The sequence below is a fragment of the Triturus cristatus genome, chromosome 5_2 (assembly GCF_964204655.1).
Source record: "Triturus cristatus chromosome 5_2, aTriCri1.1, whole genome shotgun sequence".
In the NCBI taxonomy this organism is placed as follows: domain Eukaryota; kingdom Metazoa; phylum Chordata; class Amphibia; order Caudata; family Salamandridae; genus Triturus; species Triturus cristatus.
Window position 1 is genome coordinate 982,968,898 of NC_140588.1, and position 27,209 is coordinate 982,996,106.

General features: G+C 44.6%; 1 protein-coding gene across 1 annotated transcript; it reads right to left on the reverse strand.

The window, feature by feature from the left end:
* Positions 1 to 82: 82 nt before the first annotated feature.
* On the reverse strand, positions 83 to 27,209 carry COX7B (cytochrome c oxidase subunit 7B). Its single transcript, XM_085608233.1, has 3 exons — positions 27,053 to 27,209; positions 20,419 to 20,543; positions 83 to 307 (listed from the first exon to the last, which is right to left on the reverse strand). Exons 1-3 carry the CDS (start codon positions 27,087 to 27,089, stop codon positions 230 to 232), a joined length of 240 nt encoding a protein of 79 aa, XP_085464359.1. The 5' UTR covers positions 27,090 to 27,209; the 3' UTR covers positions 83 to 229.

A 27,209-nucleotide genomic window follows, 5' to 3' on the forward strand; every position in this document is an offset into this window, starting at 1 on the left:
ACAATAATGTAGAGTTTAAACCAGGATCTAAAATGTAAAGAAAAAAAATATCACAACAGAATTAAACAAATGGAAATGAAAATTTGGGTAATACATTTATTACATATAATATGCCACATCAATAATGGCTAGAGTCATAGAACAGATCATGCCTGGGTGGGGCATAAGCAAGTTCAAAAAGAAAACAAATCAAGACAGTTCCAATTTGATAGCAGTGATGATGGCTACATCACTGGTCCTTCCATTCTTTTGGGGTAACTCGACCAACAGGTGAAAAATTCCATGTAATTCCAGTCTGTGTTAATACCTGCAAAAAAATATATATAGTTAACCTCTGGTTAAAGAAGAGGTGCATCAGTTGAGTCTACAGAAAGAACATGTTTAAAAAAGTGCTATTAATTTAAAATAGAAATAACATTAAAAAAAAAAAACACCAAAACGTTATAGAAGAGAGCTTCCATCCTGACACAAACAACATCCCTTCGCACTGAAATCAGTGCTGTAAACTGCCCACATTGTTATTTATTTCCCAACTTTGCAATCAAAAGCTTCCTACTGCCAAATGTTTGGGGAACAGTATTTTTCAATTTCTTGATTATTAATACCGATTTTCATGGTTAACAATGCAGCTTGCTGGATACCTCAAAGGCTGCAGGAGATGAAAGAGATAGAATGATGCAAAAGGTCGGATGTGGGCGTTTGTCCAAAAACAATTATCTCCTTCAAAGGGCCCAGGTCCGGAGCTGATAAGACTATTGCAACAGGCATGGACAAAAAACCGGAAAAATTGAATCGTAGTTCAATAGCATCCCAAGTGTTGACTAAGCCAATAGACAAGTCACAATACAAGAAGTTGTTCTTGTTTAAGAAGACGGTGGGAGGTTTGTTTATGAATTTAAAGAAGTTACCATCATAGTTTAAGCTAGAATGCAAGCAATAATGCTGGTAAAAAAAGCGCTAACACACCTCTAGGTGGTGCCTCTGAAAATCCCACCAAAAAAAAGACTGCTATCTGCAGCAGAACAAGCCTTAGATTTACCTGGCAGGAGCTCATTTCAACAAGCTGTAATGCAGACGACTATCCACCTACATAAGTTTTATTTTCAATACACTTTTGGTGAGTCTCTGGTATTAACATTTTAGCGCACTAACTGCATCAAATCTATGAAATAACCGTTCAGTTAGAAAGGGTAGGTTTGGAGTGCCACAAATTAGTCTTAAGTAAAAACCCAAATTAGCGTTTAGAAAGAAGGAACAAGTGTGTTCTCAACAAGAACTTATATAAACCAATACAGTATGTTCATGAGAGCAGGAGTAGAAAGACTCTACCTCCAAGTCAATCTAATGGCCAAAAGGAGCGCTACTTTCTAGGAGAAATGTCGCAGGCCAGACTTGGGTGGGCCCATTAACAGCGAAATGGCAGTGTTCGATTCCAGAGAGAATATAGTCTCCTAACTGGAGAGAAAAAGGGTCTCTATCAGACCCATAAAATCCATGTACATACTGTTGGCATTTTGATCTTAATGAAATCCTTAGGCAGAACAGGAGACACAATGAAAATGACTAGTCAAACGAGTTCTGAGGTTGAAAATTAATTCTCTGCATAATGCGTTTTGTGTTGAATAAGTCCGAATTTGGGACCGTTCGGTTTCGAAAGGCATCTGTCAGAATTTTGTGGTTGAGAAACCATCAATATTCAGGCAATGGATGCCTCCTTAGTTTGTCAGCTTGAGTTTTTTGTTCAACTCATAAGCATATTTTTTTTAGACCAGCTACCAGTAGAAGCCATAGTTAAAACTAACAAAGCTATTCCATGAGAAACCTAGACCAGGTACATCTGAGTTTGGTGACAGAGTGCAATACATGAGGGAAGCACTGTATGATTGAGTTAAGATAACACTTTGCAATGAATAACGTGAGAAGACTGGAGAGTCATGTGGGTGGCTCTAGAACACCCATGACCATTGCTTCTTTGTCAATAACTTCAGGGGAGCTGCAGGTAACCAACAATGACACCCTGATCTAGCATGGCTGTATCCATTATTACTATTTGAGTCAGATGTTTTTGGACAGGGACTCGACTGAAGATATTTTTCTGGAACTAACAAGGAAGGAAATGTAGTCCTGTTTTGGTATGCGTCTCGTTTGCCCTTTCAGTTTTCAGACTTCCGAGATCACTGTTTCTCTTAGATTGAGCTGTATGTTAAACGATGAACTAGGAATTAATATGCAGGTAACCACCGGCCCGGAAAGAATGACATCTTTCTTGCTGATGGAGGGGGAATATGTGTGAGGAGTTCTACACTTCTTATAAATAGATAGCCGCTCAAGGAGATATCTAGTGTTAGGGAGTGCCGCCAGATATCGAATCGACATTAACTTGTCCCTTGGCACCAACAAATCCATGTCCCTTTAAAGAAGGGCTCATTAAGCAGAAGAAAGAAAGAAATCGCTTCCCCAAAGCTGGAACCATTACAGATTCTGGATCGGCATCTATCTCCCCGACATCTCATGCACTAGTCTAAGGAGTGGAGGAGTAGAGGTTTCCTGACCTGGGTTTGTAAATGGTCAAATTCCTCATTAGTCCTAAGATCAAAAGCCAGATGCAGCTCTGTTGTTGGTTTGGGTTCCCCACCCTTAGAAATCAACTGGCGACACATGCAGATTCTGCTTGGAATTGCCTCTAGACAACACATGTTACAACATCAAATTCCTTCCATTTGGTGTTTTCAAGGAAATAAAATTTCAAAAATGAGAAATCTCTTAAACAACTTGTACACAGTTACCGTACACAATCAGAAATGCTGAAGATTAATAATATCAAAAGGTCAATCCATGATTGAAAACGTCTTTTTTTTTTTTTTTTAAGAGAGGAATGTTAACCAGAGGAGGAAGCAACTGGAGAATCCAATAACTCTTAGGTAACGGGGAAGGATTTCAGAGTACAGTTTCTACTGTGAGGAGTAGAAGTATATCTGCGATATTGAAGAGTGACATCTGTGCCTCACTTTGAAAGGCAGGCTATTGGGTTGAGAAGGGAATAAAATTTGAAGTAAGTATTGAATAGGCCCGACTGAAATTTCAATGATGCTTGTGTAATTTGCCGAGGTTCCAGATTTTTGCATTATGCTCTTTTTGCAAAACTATGCAATTACACCACATTGGCAAAAAATTCAGATTTATATTTTGCATAATTTTTTCGAAATTGCACATAATTATTCAAAAGGGAAATTTAGTGAATTTCATACATCCCTGGGTTGGAGTTCGACAGTGGTAGTTTTTAGGTCTCGCCTGGGGAACGCAGCGCTGCTGTCGCCAGCGAGATTTATTGTTGCTGACTTGCCTCGGAAGTGGGACAGGAGATGTGCACGCGCAGGCTTTTGGCGGATTGGAGCCTGTGTACGCGCTTACAGCCACGCGGCGTGCACATCTCCTGTCCCCCCTTCCCTCGCAAGCCAGCATGCAGTTTCACTTTCGCTTGTTTTATTATTCTGATTAAAGTGCAGGTTGGGAAGAGGGCCTGGGGGCGTCTCATGGCCTAGAGGGAAAGCAGGCTTCCGCGCCTGGTGCCTTTTCGGTCACCGGAAGGTCTCTCCTACCCGCCTGGACACGCAGAAGCAGTCCTAGCATAGGAACTTGTAATGGGACATAAGAAAGCCATGCCAAACAATTCACCTTTCAGACAACCACGAAAACCCGCCCAAAACATAGAAATGCCCAAAATGACGAGATAACGCTTCCAATACACAGCGGTCGGGCACCTCTTTAAGGATACGGGTCTGTTGGTGGGCGTGACACCCGAGCAGGGGTGTCGCCCCCTGTAGATCTGCGTGTGCCTGTGTTCACCTGTTGGGGTGTCGAAGATCCCGGGTGTGATTCCTGTCCGGGGATCTGTAGGCACCTCCGAGTACTGTATATTGTGAGGGGTAGGTGTGCTCAGCTTGTGTTTTCTCGGCTGGGGCGTGTCACTTCCGTCTATTACGTTTGTGACTGGGCCTGGCTCCTCCTGTGCTCCATTGGTTCTTGTGTGATTTCCCAATCTGTTACACGCCTGTGGGTGTGGCACAGAGCCCTGGGTGTGTCCTTTCACTCAAAGCGTGGGTGCCAGGTTTACAAGGGTGTGGGTGTGTTGCTGACCGTCTGTTTATTTATGTTTGCTGTTATTATAGAGCGAACTCGTTATTTTCTTGGTAGGCGCAGGGAGATGAAATGATTTGCCCAAAAACGCAGGATGTTGCAGAGGCTCGAATCCGATTGAAACTATGGTAGCTCTGGCCATTACGCCACTTTCAGATCTAACAAAGTGATGTTTCCCATGGCAGCTCGTTGTGGTTTCTCCCACAACATATTTACTGCCCACGCTCAATATCCTGTACGCAGCAGTAGCACATGCAGTTTGTCCTTTCCTACAGGATATGCTCATGCTCATTAACGTACTCATTTCCTACAGGGAACTCTCAGCTCGCACTCACAGGTATACTCAGGGCTTTAAGTGGGATGAAAAAACTGGGGGTGCCACAAAGGGGCGTGGCCAATGCAATTAGGGCGTGGCTTAAAGAAACACTTAAGCTAAAAATCTGTGCTTCGCATAGTGTGCCGCCCGACTTGTAGTTTGCTGTTTCTGTCCTTGCATCCAGATATATGATACAACAAGTAACATCATACCTACAACAATTCAGAACTATTGGGTTTGTGAATGTTTGTTACTTGCATAAGCTAAACAAGCATTTACAATGCAACGGTCTTGGCATTGTTAAAGTTAGAGCTATTGGCATTGCTCATGACAATGCCGTTTCTTTAAATGTTTTAAAAACAAAAACATAAACAAAAATAATGTCATGAGCAATGCCAATAGCTCTAATTTTACCAATGCCGAGACCATTGCATTGTAAATGCTTGTTATATAGCGCGATATTGACCCGAATCCAATCAGGTATTGGAGCGCTTTACACAAGCACCCGTTGCGTTACATGAGGACAAACATTCATTGTTTTGTTAGGCACGGGGAGATTAAGTGATTTGCCCAGAATCACAGGAGGTTCAGCGTCATTGCCGAGACTCGAACCCAGTTCCCCGGCCTAGCGCCCTAGCCGTTAGGCGAACTCCTGGTTACCTGCGTACTCGAAACAAGTTTGTGTTGAAATCTTAATTATGCAGCTGATTGTGGGTTATGTGACCAGTCACCAGTTCGGCAAATGTACATGTATGTGGTTTAGCACCAAGAAACCGTCTGCGTGCGCTTTATGGAGCATCGTAAACATAACATAACGTGGACAAAGCTGCGGCTGCAGAACTCCAGTGCCCTGGGTGAGTGCAGCTCACTGAAGCCTCCACTCCCACTGCTAACCCAGTGACGTCACTCGCGGCCCTGCTCCTACAGCCCCTACTACCCCGTATCAGCCTCTGCCACCCCCGGCCCCAGCCACACTCACCCCTTGTCTCCCCGAGGTGCGCATTGGACTATAAACGGGCTCAGCCTCAGAGGTTCCCCTCTCCGGTTCTATGATGACATTTTAATGTAAATATTCAGTAATATACGCACACCGATCTCTGTAAAGCGCTATAAAACCATGCTTTCCAGGCTCCTGTAAATACAAGCTTTGTAAGCACACCGATCTCCACAAAGCGCTATGAAACCATGCTTCCCAGCCTCCTGTAAATACAAGCATTGGACTGATACACGGGCTCAGGAGTCCAACACTCCGGTTCTGAAATGAATTTATATTTTTAATATTTAGTAATAAAAGCACACCGATCTCCGTAAAGCACTATAAAGCCACGTTTTCTGGGCTCTTGTAAACACATGCATCGGACGGATACACGGGCTCAGGAGTTCAACACTCCGGTTCTGAAATGAAAATAGATTTTAAATATTCAGTAATATACGAACACCGATCTCCGCAAAACGCTATAAAACCAGTTTCCAGGCTCCTGTAAATACAAGCATCGGTATACTTCTGAGATGAAATTCTAATGTATTATGTAAATATCCAAAATAAATCAAAATTGCATTCTAGAACCAAAGCTCTGGACCCATCAACCCGTGTCTGTTTCCGAGGCGTGTGTTAGAAGAGCCGAATTTTTTTTATAGCGCCTTGCGGAGGTTGGCGCGCTTCTTTTTATGGAGTATTTCAATAATAGTTCAACCCCAGCCCCCAAGCGCTGGCCCCGTCGCCCGTGTGTATCCGAGCCTTGTGTTACTTTGGAAGTTGCTGTGCTTATATTATGGACTGTTTAAATTCTAGCTGGCCCCAGAAACGGAGCCTCGGACTCCCGGCTCGTATGTACACAAGAGCCGCAAAAACAGGACTCTTTTCAGCGCGGTTTTTGGTGTTCTGATGTTAATCAATTTATAAAATATAATTTCATATCATAACTGCAGCTTTTCACCTCTGCCCCGTATGTTTGTCAATGTCAAAGCCTTGTTTCTAAAGGAAACAAACAACATGGCTTTTAATAGCGCCTAGCGTAGGGCGGTGAACTTATAATGTTGAATATGTCTCATTTAACTAAATCCCCGATCCGCAGCTTCAGACCTCAGCTCCTCTGTAAGTGTCCGATGCTTGTGTATACAGAAACATACTTTTAAAGCGCTGCAGGGGGCTTGTAGGGGTGGGGGCGTTACACGTACAGTCAGCGTCTCTGAACCGTCGGAGTGAGGGGCACAGGGCGAGAGATTCGGGGACACAAAGAGCTGGAAGAAATGTCATATTTATAGCACGGGGACTCGGGGACTTGTTAAGCAATGTTCAGCCACGGAAGGGAATTGAGAGCAAGGCAGCATAGTTAAAACAAACAAGGGGCCCCACCTACCAGCACTAACGGACCCTGCGCCGGCTTTATCGAAGAAATTAAAGGATCCGCCGATAAAGAGAGCGGAATGGGTAACGGAGGCGCCAGAAAAATGAAAGGCCAACCTGGAGAGGAGAAGAGGTGATATCAGCGAGGGGGGAGAGAGAACAAGATATGTGCCGAACACGGGAGCCAAGAGCAGGGGGAGAGGACGCCATTAAAACCACTGCCTTTCTCCGAGGCGCAGTAGAAATGCCTTTGAGAAACGCAACGTCCTTTTCGGATTCGGGGGCGTGTTTAGAGAATGAGACTTCTTGCAAAAAACACGCCCCCCGATCCGAAAAGGACGGGGCCTGATCGGAGTGACGGGACCTCTTCTCCAGTGGCTGGCCAGCATTTAAGAGGCCAGCCAATGGAGAACAGGATAGAAGAGGGGCGGGTGCAAGCCCCTCTTCTCAATAACATTAAATCTCCGGACTTCCGGTCTGCCGACCGGATGGTCCCGAGACCTAAAAAGCAGCAATTATGGCTTGTATATAATATTGAAAAAGCTCCCACTTAAAGCCCTGGTGACACCACAGCAATGCTGCTGCTCCTGAGTTTCAAAAAGACAAGGGAAATTCAGAGAGAAAATGACTCTTTAAAGGATTTCCATTCCCCCTACAACCTCACCTTGCATGACCTCATGCCATAACTTTTCCACTAGGGAGCAGTGTGAGCAGTGTACATGCATGCGCCTGCTGTCACCGCAGTCCGGCAAGAAACGGCCTGCCTGTGCCAGGGCACACAACAGAGCCCGATAGAGACCTGTTTCGAGGCCCCCTTTAAACAAGCATTTGCAATGCAATAGGTCTCGCATTTGCGAGTATTTGAGCTACTGGCATTGTAAAATGACAAACCTTTTATTTATGTGTTGGTTTTGAAAACAGATAAATAAAAGGCATTGGCAATGCCAATAGCTTAAAATTTCGTAAATGCGAGACCTATTGCATTGCAAATGCTTGTTTTTCAAGTATCTTTGCTAGAAAATGCCAAAGAGGCCTGCAATTTTTTTTTATATATCAAGTCAAATCAAAAGGGGGTTTCCTGAACAGAAGGTTACATTTTTATGGGGGAAAAAAAAAAACGATTATGAGGAAAGTTAGGGACAGGTCTAAGGCTTAGTGGATAAAATGTTTTAAGACGGAAATCTATAGCTTAACCTTCTAATGATGGAAACAGTGAATGAGAAAAGGAGGGTCATTTGGCTGCTGTGTTTTATCATAGTCTAGTATAAGTTTCTAGGTGTGCATATTTTGTTGTACTGTTCAATGTTATTGCAATGACTGTACCAAGAAGATTTTTTTTTTTTTTTTTTTTTTTAAGATACATGCTGCAATTTAGCATCTAGTCTTAGACTGGCTTAGTTCCAGGGAGAGTATGTTGTACTAATGACCAGGCACTTCCTTGCACTAATATGGACAAGGTGATTTTAGATTGGGTCACGTAGGATAAGATTAGTGACTTCCTGAAGGCTATATTCAGTTCTTACAAATGTATAATATTCAGCTTTGCAAAATTAGTGAACCAACTGCTGTTATTGCTGCAGAACAGCTGGCTTATTCTGGGGGAAGCTGCTCAGCACTGGTAGCAAACAACAAAGTCTGGTGGCTTGCGTCACAAATGTGTTCAAAGGTTCAAATCATGGTAGGTCCACTTTCATCTTTTTGAAGTCAATAATTCATAGATTACAACTTGCACATCGTAGTTTGGTGGCTTAACACTGACAGGGGTCTGAGTTCTGCCAGTAAGAAAAGAGCACAGCTAGATGAAAGTTCACAGAAAATCAAATTTGTTATACAGACGCTCAAAAAGAATGGCTTGAAAATTATGTAGAAAGCTGTGCTGCGATCAAGGCTGTTGCTGATCGACCCTGCATGAGATGAAGATAGTCTACGACATTCAAAGGTGCAGTTTCTGTGCTCTGGGCCGCCCGAAACCTAGATTGAGAGGGGTCCTATTAACTGCTAGTTTCAATGTAGTGCTCAACTTGTGGATTAAATAATTTTTCAAGATGTTTCACTGGATAGGGTAGGCGGGATATGGGTCTGTAGTTTGTCAAATCATATGGATCCGCTGAGGAGAAAGATTGGCAACAAAGAACTGTAGGAGCGGGCTTAATACGACAGGCTCCTGAGGCAAAAAAAAAAAAAAAAGAAGAGGAAGCCAAGGATTGAGAGAAGCACCTGATATTATGGTCGGAATAGTATTGATAACTGTAGCGGGATCAAGAGTGGTGAAGTTCATAAGTGAGGCACCATTACCAGAAACTAGATGTGAATTAAAGATAGAGAAAAAATAAGTGGGAGATCAAAACTGCTTTGAATTTTCTCAGAGAAATGGAGTTAGAGAGCAGTGCAAAACTTCTAGGAGGGCTGCATCTCCATACTGCAGGCTCTAGGCTAAGCAAAGTTCTTCATAATGAAGCAGATTTCCCATGAGGAATTGGTACTGTTACTAATGTGTTCTGCAAAATCTATACAATGTGCGAGTTTAATAAGCTCATCTTGGGGAGGAGCCTAGCGCGCAACCAAGATGGGCGCGTAGGCACAGGGCTCCCGCGGGCCTCCACAACTTCCCACGTCTATCCTGAATTTATCCTGATTCTATCGACGGGCTTCTACGGGCGAACCTACGTGGAGGTGATACCTGTTGTCCAAATTCGAATCAGACATCGGGAACCGGAATAGCATCGATTCCAAGTTGGCGGCCTACTCCGAACCTTGCCCCGGACTCGAGTTGGCATGGTGCCCGGGCAGAAAGTGAACAACAGCGGCATGTGGGACTTGGACCGGTGCGTACCCCCTACTTTCACTTTCGGGTCTCCTCGCTGAAACTGAGGGGCCTTGGATTGTCAGCACTGATTTATAGTGGGACGACTGGGTATCCTGCCTGCTCTTGGACACTGGCCTGGACTACCTTTCGGGATCACCGAGGCTCCCTAGATTGGCTCTTCGGGGATTGCTCATCGTGTTGGTGGCCGACACACTTGGCGACCATCAGACAATGGCGGCTAGATTGGACGGAGATAAGCAAAAATCCAAGACGACTAGGCGGGAAGCTCATACTCAAGCTAACAACATGGATCGCTATACCCAGTCGAGAGGTTCCCCTGGTGGCCCGCATAAGTCACCGGAGAGATCCAAGGATAGCCCGGGATCGTCAACGGAGTTAACATTGCAGGACGTCATGGGTGCCATCGATGAGATGAAAGTGGCGGTCGGCCAGCAATTCGATACATTGGCCCATAAATTGGACGCGGTTTTGATCGACGTTAAACTAGTCAGAGCGGACCTTTCACAAACAAATGAAAAGGTCAAATCCTTGGGTCTGACGACGTCGAGTCTGGTAACGGACGTGTCTGACCTGCAAGCCGAGGTCCGTAATCTGCGGACGTCCACTGCTTCGTCTGTCCGTCGACTGGAGGATTTTGAAAGTAGGGCTCGGCGGAATAATGTGCGCATAATCGGGGTGCCGGAGAAATCGGAGGTCCCTGCGGCTGACCTCTTCGTGGAGGACCTTGTGATCAACCATCTCGCACCCAAACGCTTGAGTAAATGCTTTGCGGTTGAGCGGGCCCATAGAGTTCCGGGTGGCAAGCCCAAACCGGGCGCTCCCCCACGGCCCATCATCGCCAGAATTTTTCATTTCAGGGACAGGGATGCTATACTGCAGGCCTCGAGGGTGAGTGGGCCGACGAAGTTCGAGAACACTCATATCAGTTTCTAGCCAGACTTCACACAATTGGTCCAAAAGCAGCGACAGGAGTTCATGGGTGTCAAAAGGCGGCTGAGAGACATGGACCTGAAATATGCGATGCTCTTTCCGGCCAGGTTGCGTGTTGAGTTTGAGGATCGGACGCACTTCTTTGATCGGCCGGAGGAGGTTGGAGATTGGCTTGATACCCTGCCTCAGCAACGACGTCGAGAGGGACAGACCGAAGGGAACGGAGTGGGCTTGGATGGACAGGAATAGACTTTTGGTTCCCGGTGAATGACTATTGTGATGACACTTCCATATTTTGGTTTGGTGTTTCTGTTCAATGCCCGGGGGTTGTGGGGTGCTCAGTGAGGCTCTTTCCTCCTCTGGGGTCTCTTTTGTAGCGTAGTTAATGTTAGGGCGACAGGCACACTGCAAGTTGGGGGGGCTACATGGGCTCACGCAGGGGTGCAGGGTGGGGGGTGTTGTAACGGGAAGGTTGGGGGGAGGGGGGGGGTTGGGGAATGTTTGAATGTTCTACAAGGCAACGTCACGCCATGCGATTGGTGGTCGGGAGCGTGTTCTCTGGGGGGGGGGGGGGGGGGAGGTTGTGCGATGGGATGGGGGGGGTAGGGGATTGAGAGTACTCTCGTGGAATGTGAATGGCTTGGGGGATAGGATTAAACGTGGAGTAGTGCTGCAGTTTTTGAAACGGCTGTCGCCAGACATTGTCTTTCTGCAGGAAACGCATCTAATTGGGAATTCTTGCCATGCTATGAATAGGAGGGGATATCGTCTCGTTGTGCACTCTGGTTTCACTTCTGGCTCACGCGGGGTGGGCATCCTGATTAGAGCCTCTCTCCCGTTGGAGGTGGACGATGTGATCCATGATGATAGAGGGCGGTATGCTGCACTTGTAGGCCGATGGGAGGGCAGAACCATCTCGCTCGTTTCCGTTTATGTCCCACCAGGCTTACAGACCGTAACTTTCGCTGATTTGGGGCGAATGGTCCTGGGACTCCCGGGGGGGGGGGGGGGGGGGGGGGGGGGGGGGGGAGGGGTTCTGGTGGTGGGGGGCAATTTTAACTCTGTCGTATCTGGCGGGGCGGATCGTCAGCCTCCCAGGGATCTCCCGGGGGCACAGGCCTGGCTGAGTGAGTTTATAGATACCCTCGGACTGGTAGACTGCCGGAGACTAATGCACCCGGGGCAGGCGCAATACACTTTTCACTCAGGAGCTCATGGGAGTTTGTCGAGACTTGATTATGTCCTTATGCCGGCGGCCCAAGCTGTGCTGATTAGAGAAGTAAGACATCTGGCCCGGGGTATTTCCGATCACTCCCCACTACTGTTGCACATTGAGGTTACCCACGGGGCTGAGGGGAGGGTGGCACCGATAAACCCCTGGTACCTGCGTGATCCTAAAATCCGGGCGGACCTGGTCAAGTCTATTGAGCGCCATTTCACTGAAAACGTGGGGTCAGTGTCCTCTGCCGTCTCGTTATGGGAAGCCTTCAAAACAGTGCTCCATGGGCAGGCTCTTTCTCTCATTTCCCACTCCAAGAAAAGCAAGACTGAAGAGGTGGTTCGCCTTGAAAACGACATAGCCAAGTTGGAGGGGGACCTGGAGCTGGGTGTTACGAAAGATACGTTGCATGTTCTCAGTCTTAAGCAGCTTGACTATAGAGCGTTGGTTACTGACGCTGCCAAAGTGATGAGTAGAGAGCAACAGGGGCGCTTATACGATGCGGGGGGACAAGGCTGGTAAATTGATTGCATGGTTGGACAAGAAGGAGAGAGCTAGTCGAGTGGTGCCGGTTATTGAGAGAGCGGATGGCGTGCGTGTGACTGACCCTGTGGAAATTGTTGAATGTTTCGCGACTTATTTCCGTGACGTATATTCTCCTGTCTCGAATGGCCTTGAGGATGACTCATCTGTTGCTGAGAGATATAGTGTTGCCGTCTTTGTCAGAGGCGGATAGGGCATTGATGGATGCGACGTTGTCGCCTGACGAGATTGCTTTGGCCATTCGCTCGCTCGCTTCTGGCAAGGCCATGGGTCCTAATGGCCTTTCCATTGAACTGTATAAACTGCGCCCGGACAAGATGGCGCCTCATCTCCGCGACATGTTTGAGGCACGTGACGTGGGCTCCCTCCCCTATGATCAGCGTCTCGCTACCATAGTCGTGATTCACAAGGAGGGGAAGCCGCGGGATTGGTGTATTTCTTACAGGCCCATCTCCTTATTAAATGCTGAGCCTAAGATTCTTGCTAAGGTTTTAGCTAACCGTCTGGTTGGGGTCGTCGACGACTTGATCCATCCGGACCAGTCCGGTTTCATAACTCACCGTAATACGGCCCTGAACCTGAGGCGTCTTCATGGAGTGCTCGCCAGAGCGGAGTACATACGTGAACCGGCCGTTTTGGCGTCCTTGGATGCCACTATGGCGTTCGATACCCTAGAATGGCCATATCTTTGGGCGGCGCTTGCGAAATTTGGTTTTTGCCCCGGGTTTATCGGTTGGGTGAGGTTGCTGTATGAGGAACCGTTGGCTCAGGCAGTTGTGAATGGCAGAGTGTCGGCGCCCTTCGGGTTGGGAAGAGGCACGCGGCAGGGCTGCCCGCTGTCACCCCTCCTTTTTGCACTTGCCTTGGAACCTCTGGCTGCCTGGTTACGATGGGAGCCCTCATTGCGCGGCATTAGGTGGACGCCTGAATTTGAGGACCGCATTTCTCTTTATGCGGACGACATTCTCCTGTACCTCACATCTCCCCAGCAGTCTTTGATAGTACTGGTCGATGTTCTGAACTCATTTGGTCGCAACTCCAGCTTGGTCATTAACTGGGCCAAGTCATGCGTCTATGTTCTCTCTGGGGACGCTCCTCTCCTTCCGCGTGGCTGCCCTATCCAGATTGCGCTGTCAGGGTTTAAATACCTGGGAGTGTTCATAACTTTGGACCCTGTGGCCCGTTATGAGCGGAACCTACTCCCCCCACTCCAACGACTGAGGGCCGACGTCTCGAGGTGGCGACGGCTTCCGCTTTCGCCGCTCGGGCGCGTGGCGTTGTTTAAAATGATGTCGCTGCCACGATTCCTGTATGCACTGCAAAATACACTCGACGTCATACCGGCCCGCTATTTCCGTGAGGTGGGGAGCTTGCAGAGGCGGTTGTTCTGGGACGGGCGACCCCGAATCGCTCTCACAAAATTGACACTCCCTTGGTATGATGGAGTTATTGCACTCCCCGATATCAAGCGATATTATTGGGCGTCCCAATTGGCGGCGGTGAACCACGGGATGTACGGGCCGGCCCTGAACCCGGCGTTCGAGATGGATAAAATGCTATTGCCTGGGGGGGGGGATTATAATAGAGCACTCTATTCGAAGTCTCCTGGTGTGCAGTTGACAGGTCCAACAAAGATAGCGGTACGGGTGTGGCATGCTGCTAATGCTGCGATGGGTTGGAAGGACCGCCTGACTCGAGCGACTCCACTGTATGCTTCGGAAAGGCTGGGCTGTTTGTGGAAAACCAAAGGGTTTGAGAAATGGGATATGATTGGCATATGTAAGGTGAGTGACCTCTGGGTGAAAGGGGAGTTTAAAACGTTTGAAATGTTGAAAGCGGAATATAAGCTAAACGATAGGGAGTATTTCCGATATGCCCAGGTCCATCATGCGTTGTGCTCGGTTTTCCCTGATGCCACCGCTATCCCGGAAAATTCCCCGCTGGAGGATAGGGTGCTCGATGGCTACATGCCTGACAGCACAATCTCCTTGATCTATAAAAAGCTTATCAACGATCGGGCGGATCTGTTGACCCGCTTGAGGGAGATCTGGGTGGCTGACGGTTTGGAATTGGATGATGAGGACTGGGTCTCGGCAATAGCCTCCCCGCGGGAGGTGGCAATTCCGGCCCGCCTTCAGTTCGTACAACTAAAGATACTCCATAGAGTGTACGTCACTGGTCCCCGCCTGATGCGCATGGGTTTCTCCGTGGATGGGATGTGCAGGCGTGGCTGTGGTTCGCTGGGTACTTTCCTTCACGTTCTATGGGAATGCCCTGAGGTGGCGCTCTTTTGGCGTCGGGTGCATGCGGTCATGGAGGAGGTCACTCACGTTGCGCTGCTTCCAGAGGCTAGGAGATGCCTGCTGAACGTGTGGGAGCCTAACGATTATAATGTGGCACAGACGCGGTGGGCGACTTTGGGAAATATGGTGGCCAAACGTAACATTGCCCAGTTATGGGGTTCCCAGAGGCCGCCCACGGTCTCGGTGTGGAAGGAGAATATGGATTGGTGCATGTTCAGAAAAAAGACGGTGTATGTAGCGAGAGGCAAGCCGCGAAAATGGACTGGGGTGTGGGGTCCGTGGAACGCTTATTGCGGAGACATCTGTGCCCCTCCACTGGCTGTTGTATTGGATGCCTCTTCGTCCCCCTAGCCGAGCATTCCTCGTCTGTTAAGTTACGAGTGTGTTACAGTTTGCTTTTTCCTCTGCTCCCGTGCCCCCCTCCCGTCTCTGCCGCTGATCATTGATTCCCTACCCCGGGGAGCGCGTCCTGTTATTTACAATGTCTATTGCCTTGTTTGTGTGTAATGTTTCTTAATTTTAAATTGAAAACTGAAACCGTATCTAATATTGTCATTCAACTGTTGCTTCTGCCTTCATTGGGTGCGATGATGGACTGACTGGTTCCCCGGATTGACCAATCTGTATAACGGTGAATGATACGTCTCATGCTACTTAGCAGCCGGCCCAAAGGGTTGTAGGCCCATGTTTGTTACTCCTTGAAGTCCAATAAAGGTTTCTTTAAAAAAAAAAAATGTTTTAAAAAATAAGCTTATCTTAATTCCTTATAGAAATCATAGAAATGTATTTGTCCTTGTCTGAATAAGACGGTCTCCAAGTAATTTGCAATATTGTTTTAGAGCCTGTAACTCATTAGTGTGCTAGAATGCCGAAGTAGTTTTCAGATGGAGCACAATGTTCTGATGGGAGCTATTGTATTCAAGACATTGGTAATCTACTGACTGAAATATAGGAAGCATCTGATACATCTCTGCTAGATGGAAGACGGGTGGAGGCAATCGCCAATGCAAAATGTTGTTTGGAGACAATTCTACTCCAGAATGTTTTACTGATCTATTGGAAATAGTAGGTCTGGAGTTGAATGGCCACTCGAAAGGAATTATATAATGGTCTGTCCAGGTTACAAGAAACTCTGCCTCAGCTACTGTGCCTTCCAAGTTGGAAAAGAAAGGAGCAAGAATATGGCCTGCTAAATGGGTTGTATTATCAACAAGCTGAAGAAGGCCAAGTGTTTTGATATCATCAGTGAGACAGCATGTGACTTAAATGGACAAAATGGGTCCCCAAAATATACGGAGGGATATGTTAAACCAGTTCAGGAATCAAACATCCCCTTGTAGGGTAGGAAAATAAATGAGTTTTCCCAAAAAGACTAAGTTAGGCTTGCATCTAATTTTAAATATCAAATATTCCATCTAGGAAGTTGGAAGACAAAATGAAAAGGTCTGGAGTAACACAGAAGGTTATGTCTAGTCTGCCATCCTACCTCTTGGGTCTACCTTGTATTAAAAGATAACACCATAGGTAAAGACATGTAATGCTACAGGTCGCTTAATAGAAAGAATGTCTGGAAAGTGGGAGGTAGTAAAAAAAAAAAAAAAAAATACGTACAATCAGCAAGTGTTTGGATAGTAAGACGGCAGGCAGGACCTGAATTGAGAAATGACCACAGATGTGAGAGGGGTGTATCAGTGGTGACACTTTAAGTAATCTTTGCAGGTGCATGCACCAGGGGTCCGGTAGCTGGGCTTTGTCCAAGCATGGAGCAGACACAACTATCAACAATGTAGTCCACCAGAAGGTGATTGTAATACCTAGGTATTTCAAGCGGAATCTGTTCATGCGAAGCACCTGCAAGGACTCGTGAAAATGATAATCTGGTGTTGGGGGACAGTATTTACTAAAAATGAAAACTGATTTTTTGCAGGCAAATATGATTTTACAGAAACTGTTTTTCTTCTGGACAGCTACATTTGTGTGTACAAATTGGAACTTTGTATTGATAGAAAAATATTCATATTTTCAGAAACCGCTATACTGATGAAGACAACACTGCAATTCCAAAACGTATTTAAAAAGTTTATAGATGAATAATAATTCAGTCTGAGGGGGGGCTGTGGTTATGTCGTTTATGCCAGAGTGATAAACTTTTCCATGGCGTTTACGGTGATAACCTCGCCTGAATGTTTTGGAGTCAATTATTATAAATCCTGCTTAGGGTGTTCATTGTGTAATGTTAATATATCTGGTCACTATTTTACAGTGATAACATTTACTAGAAGCTCTGGAGGACTTTCCCCGATCACAGAGAGCTCTCACTATGAAAATGGTTACAGATTCCTTCCATAGACCAAGTCTGTGTGGTGTCTGGCACCAATATTTTCAATGCGACTAAATACAATGAAATAAAAGCTACTGATGGCTACAAGAAAGGCTCCCAAGTCGCGGTAGTTTTGTTCATCCGATCTGCTGTATAGGTCTCGAAAAGTTCCCATTTTACACTGCACTGCAGCCAAACGAATAAGGGCTTTAGAGCAACACGTTCTGTAGCCTGAGAAAGTACTCACTTGACAGAGCTCATCGTCCTAACCAACAAACTTCTATGTAACACCAGGTCTCATGCAGGCTTTAGGGTCTGGAAGCTACGGTAGGAGAGTGCCCATCACTAACCTGAGCAGTATTTTGAGCTGTTACTCTAACATCTCTACTGTAGTAATGGTAAGCATAAGCACATGGGCATGGTTTCTGCCAAGTCAATGGCCAGCGAAGCTCCCTTGCTACATAACTTTGATATTAGTAGTCTAAACGTTTGCCAGCGTTAACAGAAAGAGGAACGGAGATTGCCTTTGACAATATCAGGATAATCCAGGCCTCCTCTACAGTGGAAATAGACCTCAAACTGCTGATCAATGAGTAGCTCCACATGTCCAAACACTACCGATAGGCTAACACTCTGAAGTTATTACAAGGAGACAAGCAATCACTATAATAAAAAAAAAAAAAAAAAAAGAAATAAGCTTATGTAATAAAAGGCTTATTTTCGCCCATCATTCTTAAATATGAGCACAGCATTTCTGTATGTGGCACGCACAGCGTTTCTGTATGTGGCGCGCACAGCTACTCAATATATATTGTGTGCGTCTATATATTTATTTTTAAATATAATTTTTCCAGTACAGTTTTAATCTTTGCATATACGATTGTAACCTCGGCTACTATAAAATAGCACTCTATTACATGCTGCGCATGTTATTCTACATCAGGATGTTATTTCATGGCACATACATATTGCACCTTAATCAGGTGACGCTTTCAGCTATGATCTAAAGACTTCAACTTGCCGGTCTTTCCATCTTCAGCCACTCCTTCCAGCTGAAAAGGTAATAGCTACCGTTCGGCAAACTCCTGTCAATCACATTCAATGATTATCATTGGAAAGCTCCTCCATCATTCCCCCTCTTCGCCACTGTATGCATCATCCCGGACCACTGTAGTGGATCTTACAATACCTTATCATCCATCCTAACCTTTCTCATTCTAAGTTCCTTTGCCAGGGACCATTCCAATAAGTCCCTTTCGCAATAAGCCACAATCAGGACTCCTGGTCAAATCCATGTGATTTATAGGAGTCCTTTTGCCAATACAAATCCCAGCAGAGCAAATTTATGTTCAGTTCTAATGCCTCTGGGTCTACGTATGGTCCCCAATATACAAATGTTTGATCAATGCATTTATGGTTATATTGGTCATCGTTGTTAGCCTGTTTGTTACCTCTAAGCAGAATTTGCTGACTTTCTTGCATGCCCATACAGCTAGCCTGTATGAGACATTATCATGCCTGGTAAAATAAAAAAAACATTAAAGGTCCTGAACTACAGTCAATCACACGTACGCCATAAAACTGTATTTCCACAACACAAGCTTTGTTTTGAATGAAACGTTTTCACTTAGATGTTATAGGGACCTTGTGTTTATAGTATTTCACCAACCAGCATGAACACCTTTGTAGGGTTGCTGCAGTATCCTTGTCATACGTAACAGAGTATTTCAATTTGTTTCTATATTCCATTAGCAACCAATGATGGGCTTTCAGTTCCAGGCTGGACACATTCCTAGCATTTTTAAGGACGTAGTCCTGGACAAGACAAAGATTACACACCTGTCCCATTTTAGTTTGGTCACTAAAAAGAAAGATACTAGAAAGTCCTTTTTATGCAATAAATCTTAAATCGTGCAATTCCCCACCATTCCTACACATTGGGTACATATCTCAAACGTAATAAAGATGTTCCCTACAAAACAAACAAGGGACTATGCAATGCATACTCAAAAAAATAATAATAATAAGTAACAAGCATCTTTAGTTCAGGGGGCACACGTACGAGAATAGCCTTACCTAGAAGCAAATGACCAGTTAGGAACCTCCAAGCTCACAAACCTAAGATCTTACACTCAACCACATTTGATGGATTCAAAGTCTGTGCGCCACACATGCCCTTGGTTCAGACAGCAAGTCAAGGGAGCCTCATTAAAACTTCATAGGGGACGTAATCCTAAATACACTAAAAGTGGCTCAATCCCTTTTTTTTTTTTTTGAACGCTGATGTTGCTACCTCACACTTAGTACTGCAACGTTAAAAAGGAGACCAACATGAATAATTTCAACAACAAAAAAAAAGCCACCACCAGGCAAAACCAGCAACTTTACCGTTGCACTTCCCAGTGGCAAGGCTTCGATTTTCACACCATATAATCATGAATCACACTGAGTTACGGAAAAAACAAACAAAATAAGTTTGCAACAAGGACAATCCACCAGAAGACGCTGCACACTTAAATGCCTCACACACAACAAATAGCATATTTTCTAAATTCCTAAAAGTGGGTCAGAATCTCAGGTGAAGCCAACCATGGCTAGGGCAAGCTACACAACTACCACTCCAGTACCCTCCTTCTCCTCTTACGAAAGTCACTCAAAATAGAAGTAGAAGCACACGCCAATCACAAGTGAAGGTATTTGCTTGACATCATGAACTTTAAATGCTTCTCAACCTACCTCTTCACATAACGTCCCTTTGACTGCATCAACTGCAGTACGTCATGAAGGGCACGCGTAAGAAAACCAGGGAACGTGACTCAATGAAGCCTTTCCTCAAACCCACAAAGCTGCCAAAACACTGTACCAGCTCTCAAGATTTTCCGCATTGGAGAGCACAGGTATGATGGATGGCCTTCAATACACAAACCACCCTTTCACCACTGATCATGTTAAATTTAACACATTCCCAGAAAAGATGATTGGTCCCTTTACGCCCCCAAATATAACGCAAAGTCTACCTTTGTCACTTGCATGCCCATCAACTTCAACCAACCAGGTAATTTACTATGGAGGATCCACATCAACAGTGGAAGCCAAACAAACAGTTGCTTTTCCAATGAAACTTCAAAATACAAACAAATCAAAAGCAGGCTCTCTCAGTGATGCTCCAAGACTTTGGAGCAATTTAACAACTCTGATTATCCTTAACTGTCCATACAGTCCCTGGCAACCACAGATAATCATTCACCCAAGACCCACACCACCCACCACCCCTATGGAAGTTTTCGTTCTCTCCCATAATACGTATGTATTGTGGAATGCGTTCTGCAATCTCACGAGCCAGGCAGTCTTCTTTCTTATGAAAAATGTTTCTCTCTCTACTGAGATCAGGCCAGGCCCCAGCATGCATGCATTAAATCCACGGGAGCCGAAAACTTCAAACTAAACGTTCTAAAAAAAAAAAAAAAAGTACTTACATAACTCCATATGGAGACACAGAACACAAATCCAGAGGCCAGGACAGCATTGCCATATTTATCATGGAAATCGGGTCCAGTTTTATGATGGCTCTGTCTTGCTGCAATCCTCTGAATGCCACGAGCTAAAATATATGCAAAACGAATTACCTACAGTTTTGAAAGTGTAAACACCTATTCAAAGCAAAAATTGAAATGTGTTGGAACAAAACAAGTGAATAATTACAGCAACATTCAGCATTTAGATTTTATGACAAAAACTGAAGCAAACAACTTATTTCCTTCTAATGGTTACTGCTAACATTTGTAATAAAGATTGCAGACAATACGGTGTGTACAATACTTAGAAATCCATGGGTTGCAGAAAGTAGTCTATCCTCCTTTGTTGCTGCTTTTCAAATTATTTTTGAATCCTCCTTAATTTAAGTTTATCAACTCTCTACTTTTACTTGGTCTCTGTCTTGTTACGTTTGCACTGTCAAGAGAAGGAAAAATTGTTTTGCCGTAGTCACAGCAAATAAAAAGGAGTTGTGTTTACATATCTTCTTGTACATTCTGAGTTCATAACCAAGGTTGCATCGGATATGATAATGCTCTTTCTTGACAACAGTCACTATCTATTAACTGCTTCCTATTACCTTTCTCTTAAATAACTACACTAACCCTATTAATTAAATCCAATGATGGCATCTCATGCTCGTAGTCGCTGACCTGCACCCAGCTGATCAAACTCTGCCTCATTACAATCCAGGTAAATGTATGCAGGCAGCTAATCCTATGGGGCATCATAAGAGTATGTTATCCAACAGAATAGTAGTACTAATCAGGGGTCATCTTCCACGTTTGACTCATGTTCACTCCACACAAGTAGGGCAGACTATCCCACCACTACAGGAGTAAATGGCGCTAACTGCGACAAACGTTCACACTTCCTGTAGGGCTTAGGATTGTTATCGGATGGCTGAGAAAGTGGTCTATAAAGTCAGGGGAATATACAAAGACATTTGTTGAGATAATGGGATGATTGTAGATATACAGTTATGGCACTGTGTGCATCACCAGATCGTGAAATATGACTGAAAATGGTAGGTTGACAAAGGGGTTGGCTAATGTGAAAGGCCTGGGATAGTATTTTATACCGGAGACTATGCAACTGATATGTAAAGTAGAGCGAGGCCAAATGGAGAGGGCATCCAGAAAGTGGCTTCTGTCCCTGGAACGGTTCTGGCACTATGAATTTGCCAAACGAATAGTTTTCTCTATGGCTATGGACACTATTGTTCCGGTCATTACACATGTCTGTAATACAATATTGACCTCCGGGAGCTATCCTGATTGCCTCAAAAATACGCTGGTTAAACCCCTGCTAAAGAAACCTAGTTTAGACAAGGAGGAACTTAAGAACTATAGGCCAATAGCTAGTCTTCCTTTTCTAGCTTAAGTGGCGGAAAAAGCTATGAACCAGCAGCTTTCAGAGCATATAGAGAAACATCAGCTCCTGGACGACACACAGTATGGCTTCCGTAAATACCATGGTACGGAATCCGCCCTCATCAAGGCAGCCGACGACATCAGAATCATCCGTGACCAGGGTGGGACAGCATTACTTGTACTGCTAGATCTCTCGGCAGCATTCGACACGGTCGACCATAAGATCCTGGTGGACCGTGTCGGGAGGATGGGCATTTACCATACGGCGAGAGATTTGCTCTCCTCCTTCCTGGCCGACAGAACGCAGGTGGTTACATTGGGGCCATACCAATCAACCAAGCTGTCACTCCCGTGTGGGGTTCCTCAAGGCTCCTCCCCGAGTCCGACACTATTTAACATCTATGTGTCGGACCTTGCAGGTATAATCAAAGCATTCGGGATGAGCCTAACCTCATATGCGGATGACACGCAACTGGTGTTGGCCACCAAAGGTGAAGGGATGGAAGTGGCAGAGCGCTTCCAAAATGCAATGAGGGCGATCGGAGAGTGGATGGCAGGCAACTGCCTGAAGCTTAACTCCGACAAAACGGAGGTGGTCATCTTTGGATCCCTCTCTCCGACCTGGCCTGTCCCTTGGTGGCCTCCAGCCTTCGGCACCCCACCCAGTCCGACCCCCAAGGTGAGGAATCTGGGAGTCATTTTTGATGACCATCTCGATTTCATGGCACATGCAAATAAAGTAGCAGCCACAGCCCACTACAAACTGAAAATGATAAGGAAAATCATCCCATTCCTTCCAGATGCTGCTGCCAAAACACTGGTCAGCTCCTTGGTCCTCTCATCCCTGGATTACTGTAATGCACTTTTCTTAAATGCCCAAACCAGAGTTACAAAAAAACTACAAACAATACAGAATGCGGCAGCCCGTCTCCTGTCTAGAACACCCAAGTTTGCACCCATTTCCGACACTATCAGGACATACCATTGGTTGACGATTAAAAACAGGATCAAGTTCAAATCCCTCTGCATAGTTTATAAGGTACTCCACGATCAAGGTCCACGCCCTCTCAAGGACCAGCTTATACTCTATAGACCGGCCAGACAACTTAGATCTACGACGCTCAACCAACTAGTGGTCCCACGTTCTAAAACAGTCTCCTGGGGTGATCGCCGCTTTTCAGTTGCGGCTCCCAAGCTCTGGAATACGCTGCCACAACAAATTAGAACTAGTCCTTCACTCTCTCAGTTTCGGAAGAATCTGAAAACCTGGCTGTTTAACCAGTAAATTTGTCCTGATCCCTCAACTGCTGGGGAGAGTCAGCCGCTCAGTTAAGCGCCGAGACGCCCACGGGTATTCGTTCGCGCTCAATAAATGTCAGAAATAAATAAATAAATAAACCCTATGTGCCATGAAAACACTTCTTAATAAGAAGTCAACAACTGCATTCGCTGAAGACTTTTTACACGCAGTCAAAATTAAAATGATCAATAGAATTATAAACAAACATTATTTGGTATTTCAATTATTTATGACGGCTCAAAACCTTCCAATGTAACAGCCAAAGTTCAACTATCCAGAGGTGCACGATGTGAACATAAATCACATCACCTATTAACAACGTTATTATGTGGAAAGGCGGTGTCACGGTGGTTCTTATCGGAAGGTGAGGTTTCAAGCTTGGACCCTGGGAGTATGAGTTCTAACTTGAGCCACTTTACTAGAAATAGTGACCCTGAAAGACTGCTTTCAATCCTTGTGCCCTGATAAACACAAAAAATCTACACACACAAAAGTTACAAACACCACATTTTTTTTTTTTAAAACAAATGTTTCGAATTGATAGAGAAATCCAGGAGTACTCCTCGGAACCTGCAGAGGTTGCAACTTTTTATAAGTACTCACATGGGCAAAACGTTACAAATGCATAGTTGCACATGGTGTACTATTTCAAAAATTCTAATACTCAAAAAGTACATGCGTAGCACTCTTTTCTCCATGGGTAAATATTATTCCCAGTGGAAAAAATCCGAATAAAGTTTGGGAATATCAACAAACAAGTCTATGCATGTTTGCTAAATTTCCAAGACATTCCCGCCATACACATCCACTCCCATTAGTCACACCCACAATGATGATTCAATGAGTTTGTAAACCAGACAAGACAGCCTGTACCTAAAATTGTAAATATATAAACTAATAATGTAATTCAAATGATGAAACCCCAACTTTGCATACATATTCTTTAACTGTCTCCAAAATCAGCAATTAAATTAGTTTACAGCAATCTTTTGCTCCCCAACTAAATTCAAGTCCACTGTGGCAATACCTTATTATCTTGTTAGGTACATTAAAGATTTCAGTAATTTAAAACCGAGCTCAACCCCAGTCCCTCCTTCACTAATACGGTCAAAGTTCCCAGGGTAACCCTACCTAGTTTTTCAGCCGGTCCTGTGAGCCCTACAGCAAACAATCCCACACTGCCCTCACTCCCCAATTCCAAGATAGTGAAACTATTCTCCCTTTGTGCGGAGTTTGTGCCCACCTAGAGCAGCGGTCACAGTTGGCTAGCCCTCCTCTGGTCACGTTAAACCAGTACTGGGGCTGCTCCCTCTACACTGGGCTTGGAGCCTCCCTAACTGGGGGAAAGTCGGGCAAACAAGGAAAAGGGCCAGTCCAGGTGTCATGTGAAACCTGCCTGTTATGGGGGTGGTCCCTTTGAAGTTGACTAATTTCCTGGGCACTGCCAAAGTGTTCATCCTGCCAGAAAAGCCTCTCCACATTCAGGACTTTGTCTCTGCTCTGGAGCAGTTTTCACATGTCATTCAGGGCACTGAGAGAGCTGGAGGGTAATGCAAATTAGTCTTCAGAGGCTTTAGGCAGGGAAAATGAAACGTTCCTAAAAATACCTTTTCCTTAATAGTTAACTTTCTACATGTCCTACTTTTTAATGCCATGTACCCTGCCTGATGGGCTATAAGGACTACTTAGAGGTGACCTTGTTAGTTAAGCGGAAGGTTTAGATCTCTTGAAAGGGATTATTTTGGCATGGTGAATTGCAGTTTTTACACATCCAGTTAGGCTACAATGGAAGACTTAAAGCATGCTTACACTGTTAGTATAGTGGACGGCACAATAGATGCAGCAGTCCACTAGTGGAATCCAACTTACAGACCCTGGGTACCCTTTGTACCATATATTAGGGAATTGGGTAAAATAAACATACCAATAATTTTGAATTATAACCAATTTCAACATGTTTTAGGTCAGAGCACATGGTCTCGATATCAGTGCTCCAGTAAACAGTCTAAAAACCAGCAATAAAAAGGAGGATGACCACACCACAAAAAAAAAAAGTGTATTTTCTCAACAACTGCATATGCTGAATCTGGGACAAAGGGGCAAAAGCCTTTGCCAGGTATACGACTATGGCCAATGGGGGCAATGTGACAGCTAACAAAAATCGGAAGAAAAAAAATTCAAGACATGAAAAATTTACATATATCAATTTGGGTTCCACTGACATACAATAATATCTGCTACATTCTGATGTGATACTTCTCCGTGAAAATTATGTTTCTCGTTCACACGCTAGACTAACAAAACACCACGCTTTTCTTATGAAATCATTCTATTCTTTCGGTCCATCTCGTTAACCGGTATTTCTCTTTGTCAGGTGTGAGAATGGCATCAGGAAACTGTTTCCAGAAACATTATGGGGTGCAAGTGAATACAATTATCTTTTTTTAATGGAATTCTCTACATGCCCGCTTTTAAAGTGACTATTTTGGCAATATGCTTTGATGCAGTTCGCAAGTAATTCTGAATTCCTAATTTAATTATTGTTTCAAGTTGCTTAAAATATTACTATTAGTAAAATATGGATGCTAAAATAAAGAGAGCAAAGAATCCCATAAGACTAAAAAATAGAGGTTAAGAAAAATTATAGTTCATTATAATACAACTCAAACCATGGTCTGTTAAACTAAGGTCTTGTTTGAGGTCACTGTGTTTCAGGGTCAAATTCCTCAATTCATAAACATGTTTGCCATTATATATTCAGGAAGTGATATTCATGATATATTCAAATGTTAACAGTGCCTATGAAAGTGCACTTCCTCTTCTGCATCAGATGGATAGATATGTTGATGCTTGGATAAATTAATGTTTATTAAAAGATTTGAATATATTAAATATGATGCTCATAAATTTGCCAAACCGGGATATCTCAGACGGAATACGGGTTTTAATCACATTTTTTTTTTTTTTTGAAATATTGGTTTAAGGGATAGTTTGCGTGCCAACATGAATTCTAGGCAACGGCAAAGTAGGTGCAAGCTGGATTAGCTACTATAGTTGCAGAATCTAAAATGAGGGGTTGGAATGGCATTGTTCCTTCAGCAATAGGTATTGTGAAGCGAGATAAACACTTGATTCAGAATACCATCCTTCAGGTGTCGCTACAAAGACTACCATTAAATAGGGGACGCAACAATGATAAGGAATGTTTACACATGGCAGAAGTGCATTATATATCGCTATATTAAAAATATCAGTCATTGCTACATCTTCGCGGTGGCCACATCAGAACTAGCCAAATTAGTAACAACATGTCAAATATCTGAATATAAAAATCAGGAGCCTGCCGGGTGCACTTAAAGACCTGAAGTGAGAGTTAACAAACCCTGCATTTTTCGTTAGTAAGGTGAACTTCATGCTCAAGGGCACGACTTACCTGACATGCAAAGGACATTACAGGTTTTAACAGATGCAGGATAGAAGGCCCTTTCAGTATCACAATAACGTAGAATTAATCTTCTCGGAACAAAGGCAGATCAGAAATATCAAGAGTTTTACAAGCGGCTGGGCTGGTGCAGCAAGGGATTGTAGGCATGTCTAGTGGTCTGACAAAAAACAGCTCATTACAGGAAGCAGGATAGCCTTTTGGCTATATCTTTACTACGCAAATAAAACAATACTTGTTATCCAGCATTTAAAAACTGCAGTTATGAAAATGTCCTCCTCTCCCATTAAAGTGTTTGCATAAAGTATACTCGGCCACTGAGAGCAATGAGAGTGAGGCTGCACTGACAGAAGCGAAAGCCCGAAAGCATATCACTCGTGTCGGAAGAGATAAAACAACAGCGGCAGTCTAGACTTCAAGCACCTGAGCGAACACGTTCATGCAATGTCACCCGTCCTTACCAGACAGCGAGAGAGCACTTCTAGCCAGAGGAAACATGACTGCACAGAGAACAGGGACACCGGGTGCACTTCCCACTATAGTACCCTTGAAAGGAGTGAAAAACAAAATGGCCACTATCCTCAACCGGAACTTCCGGCAGCGGAAAAGAGGTTGCAG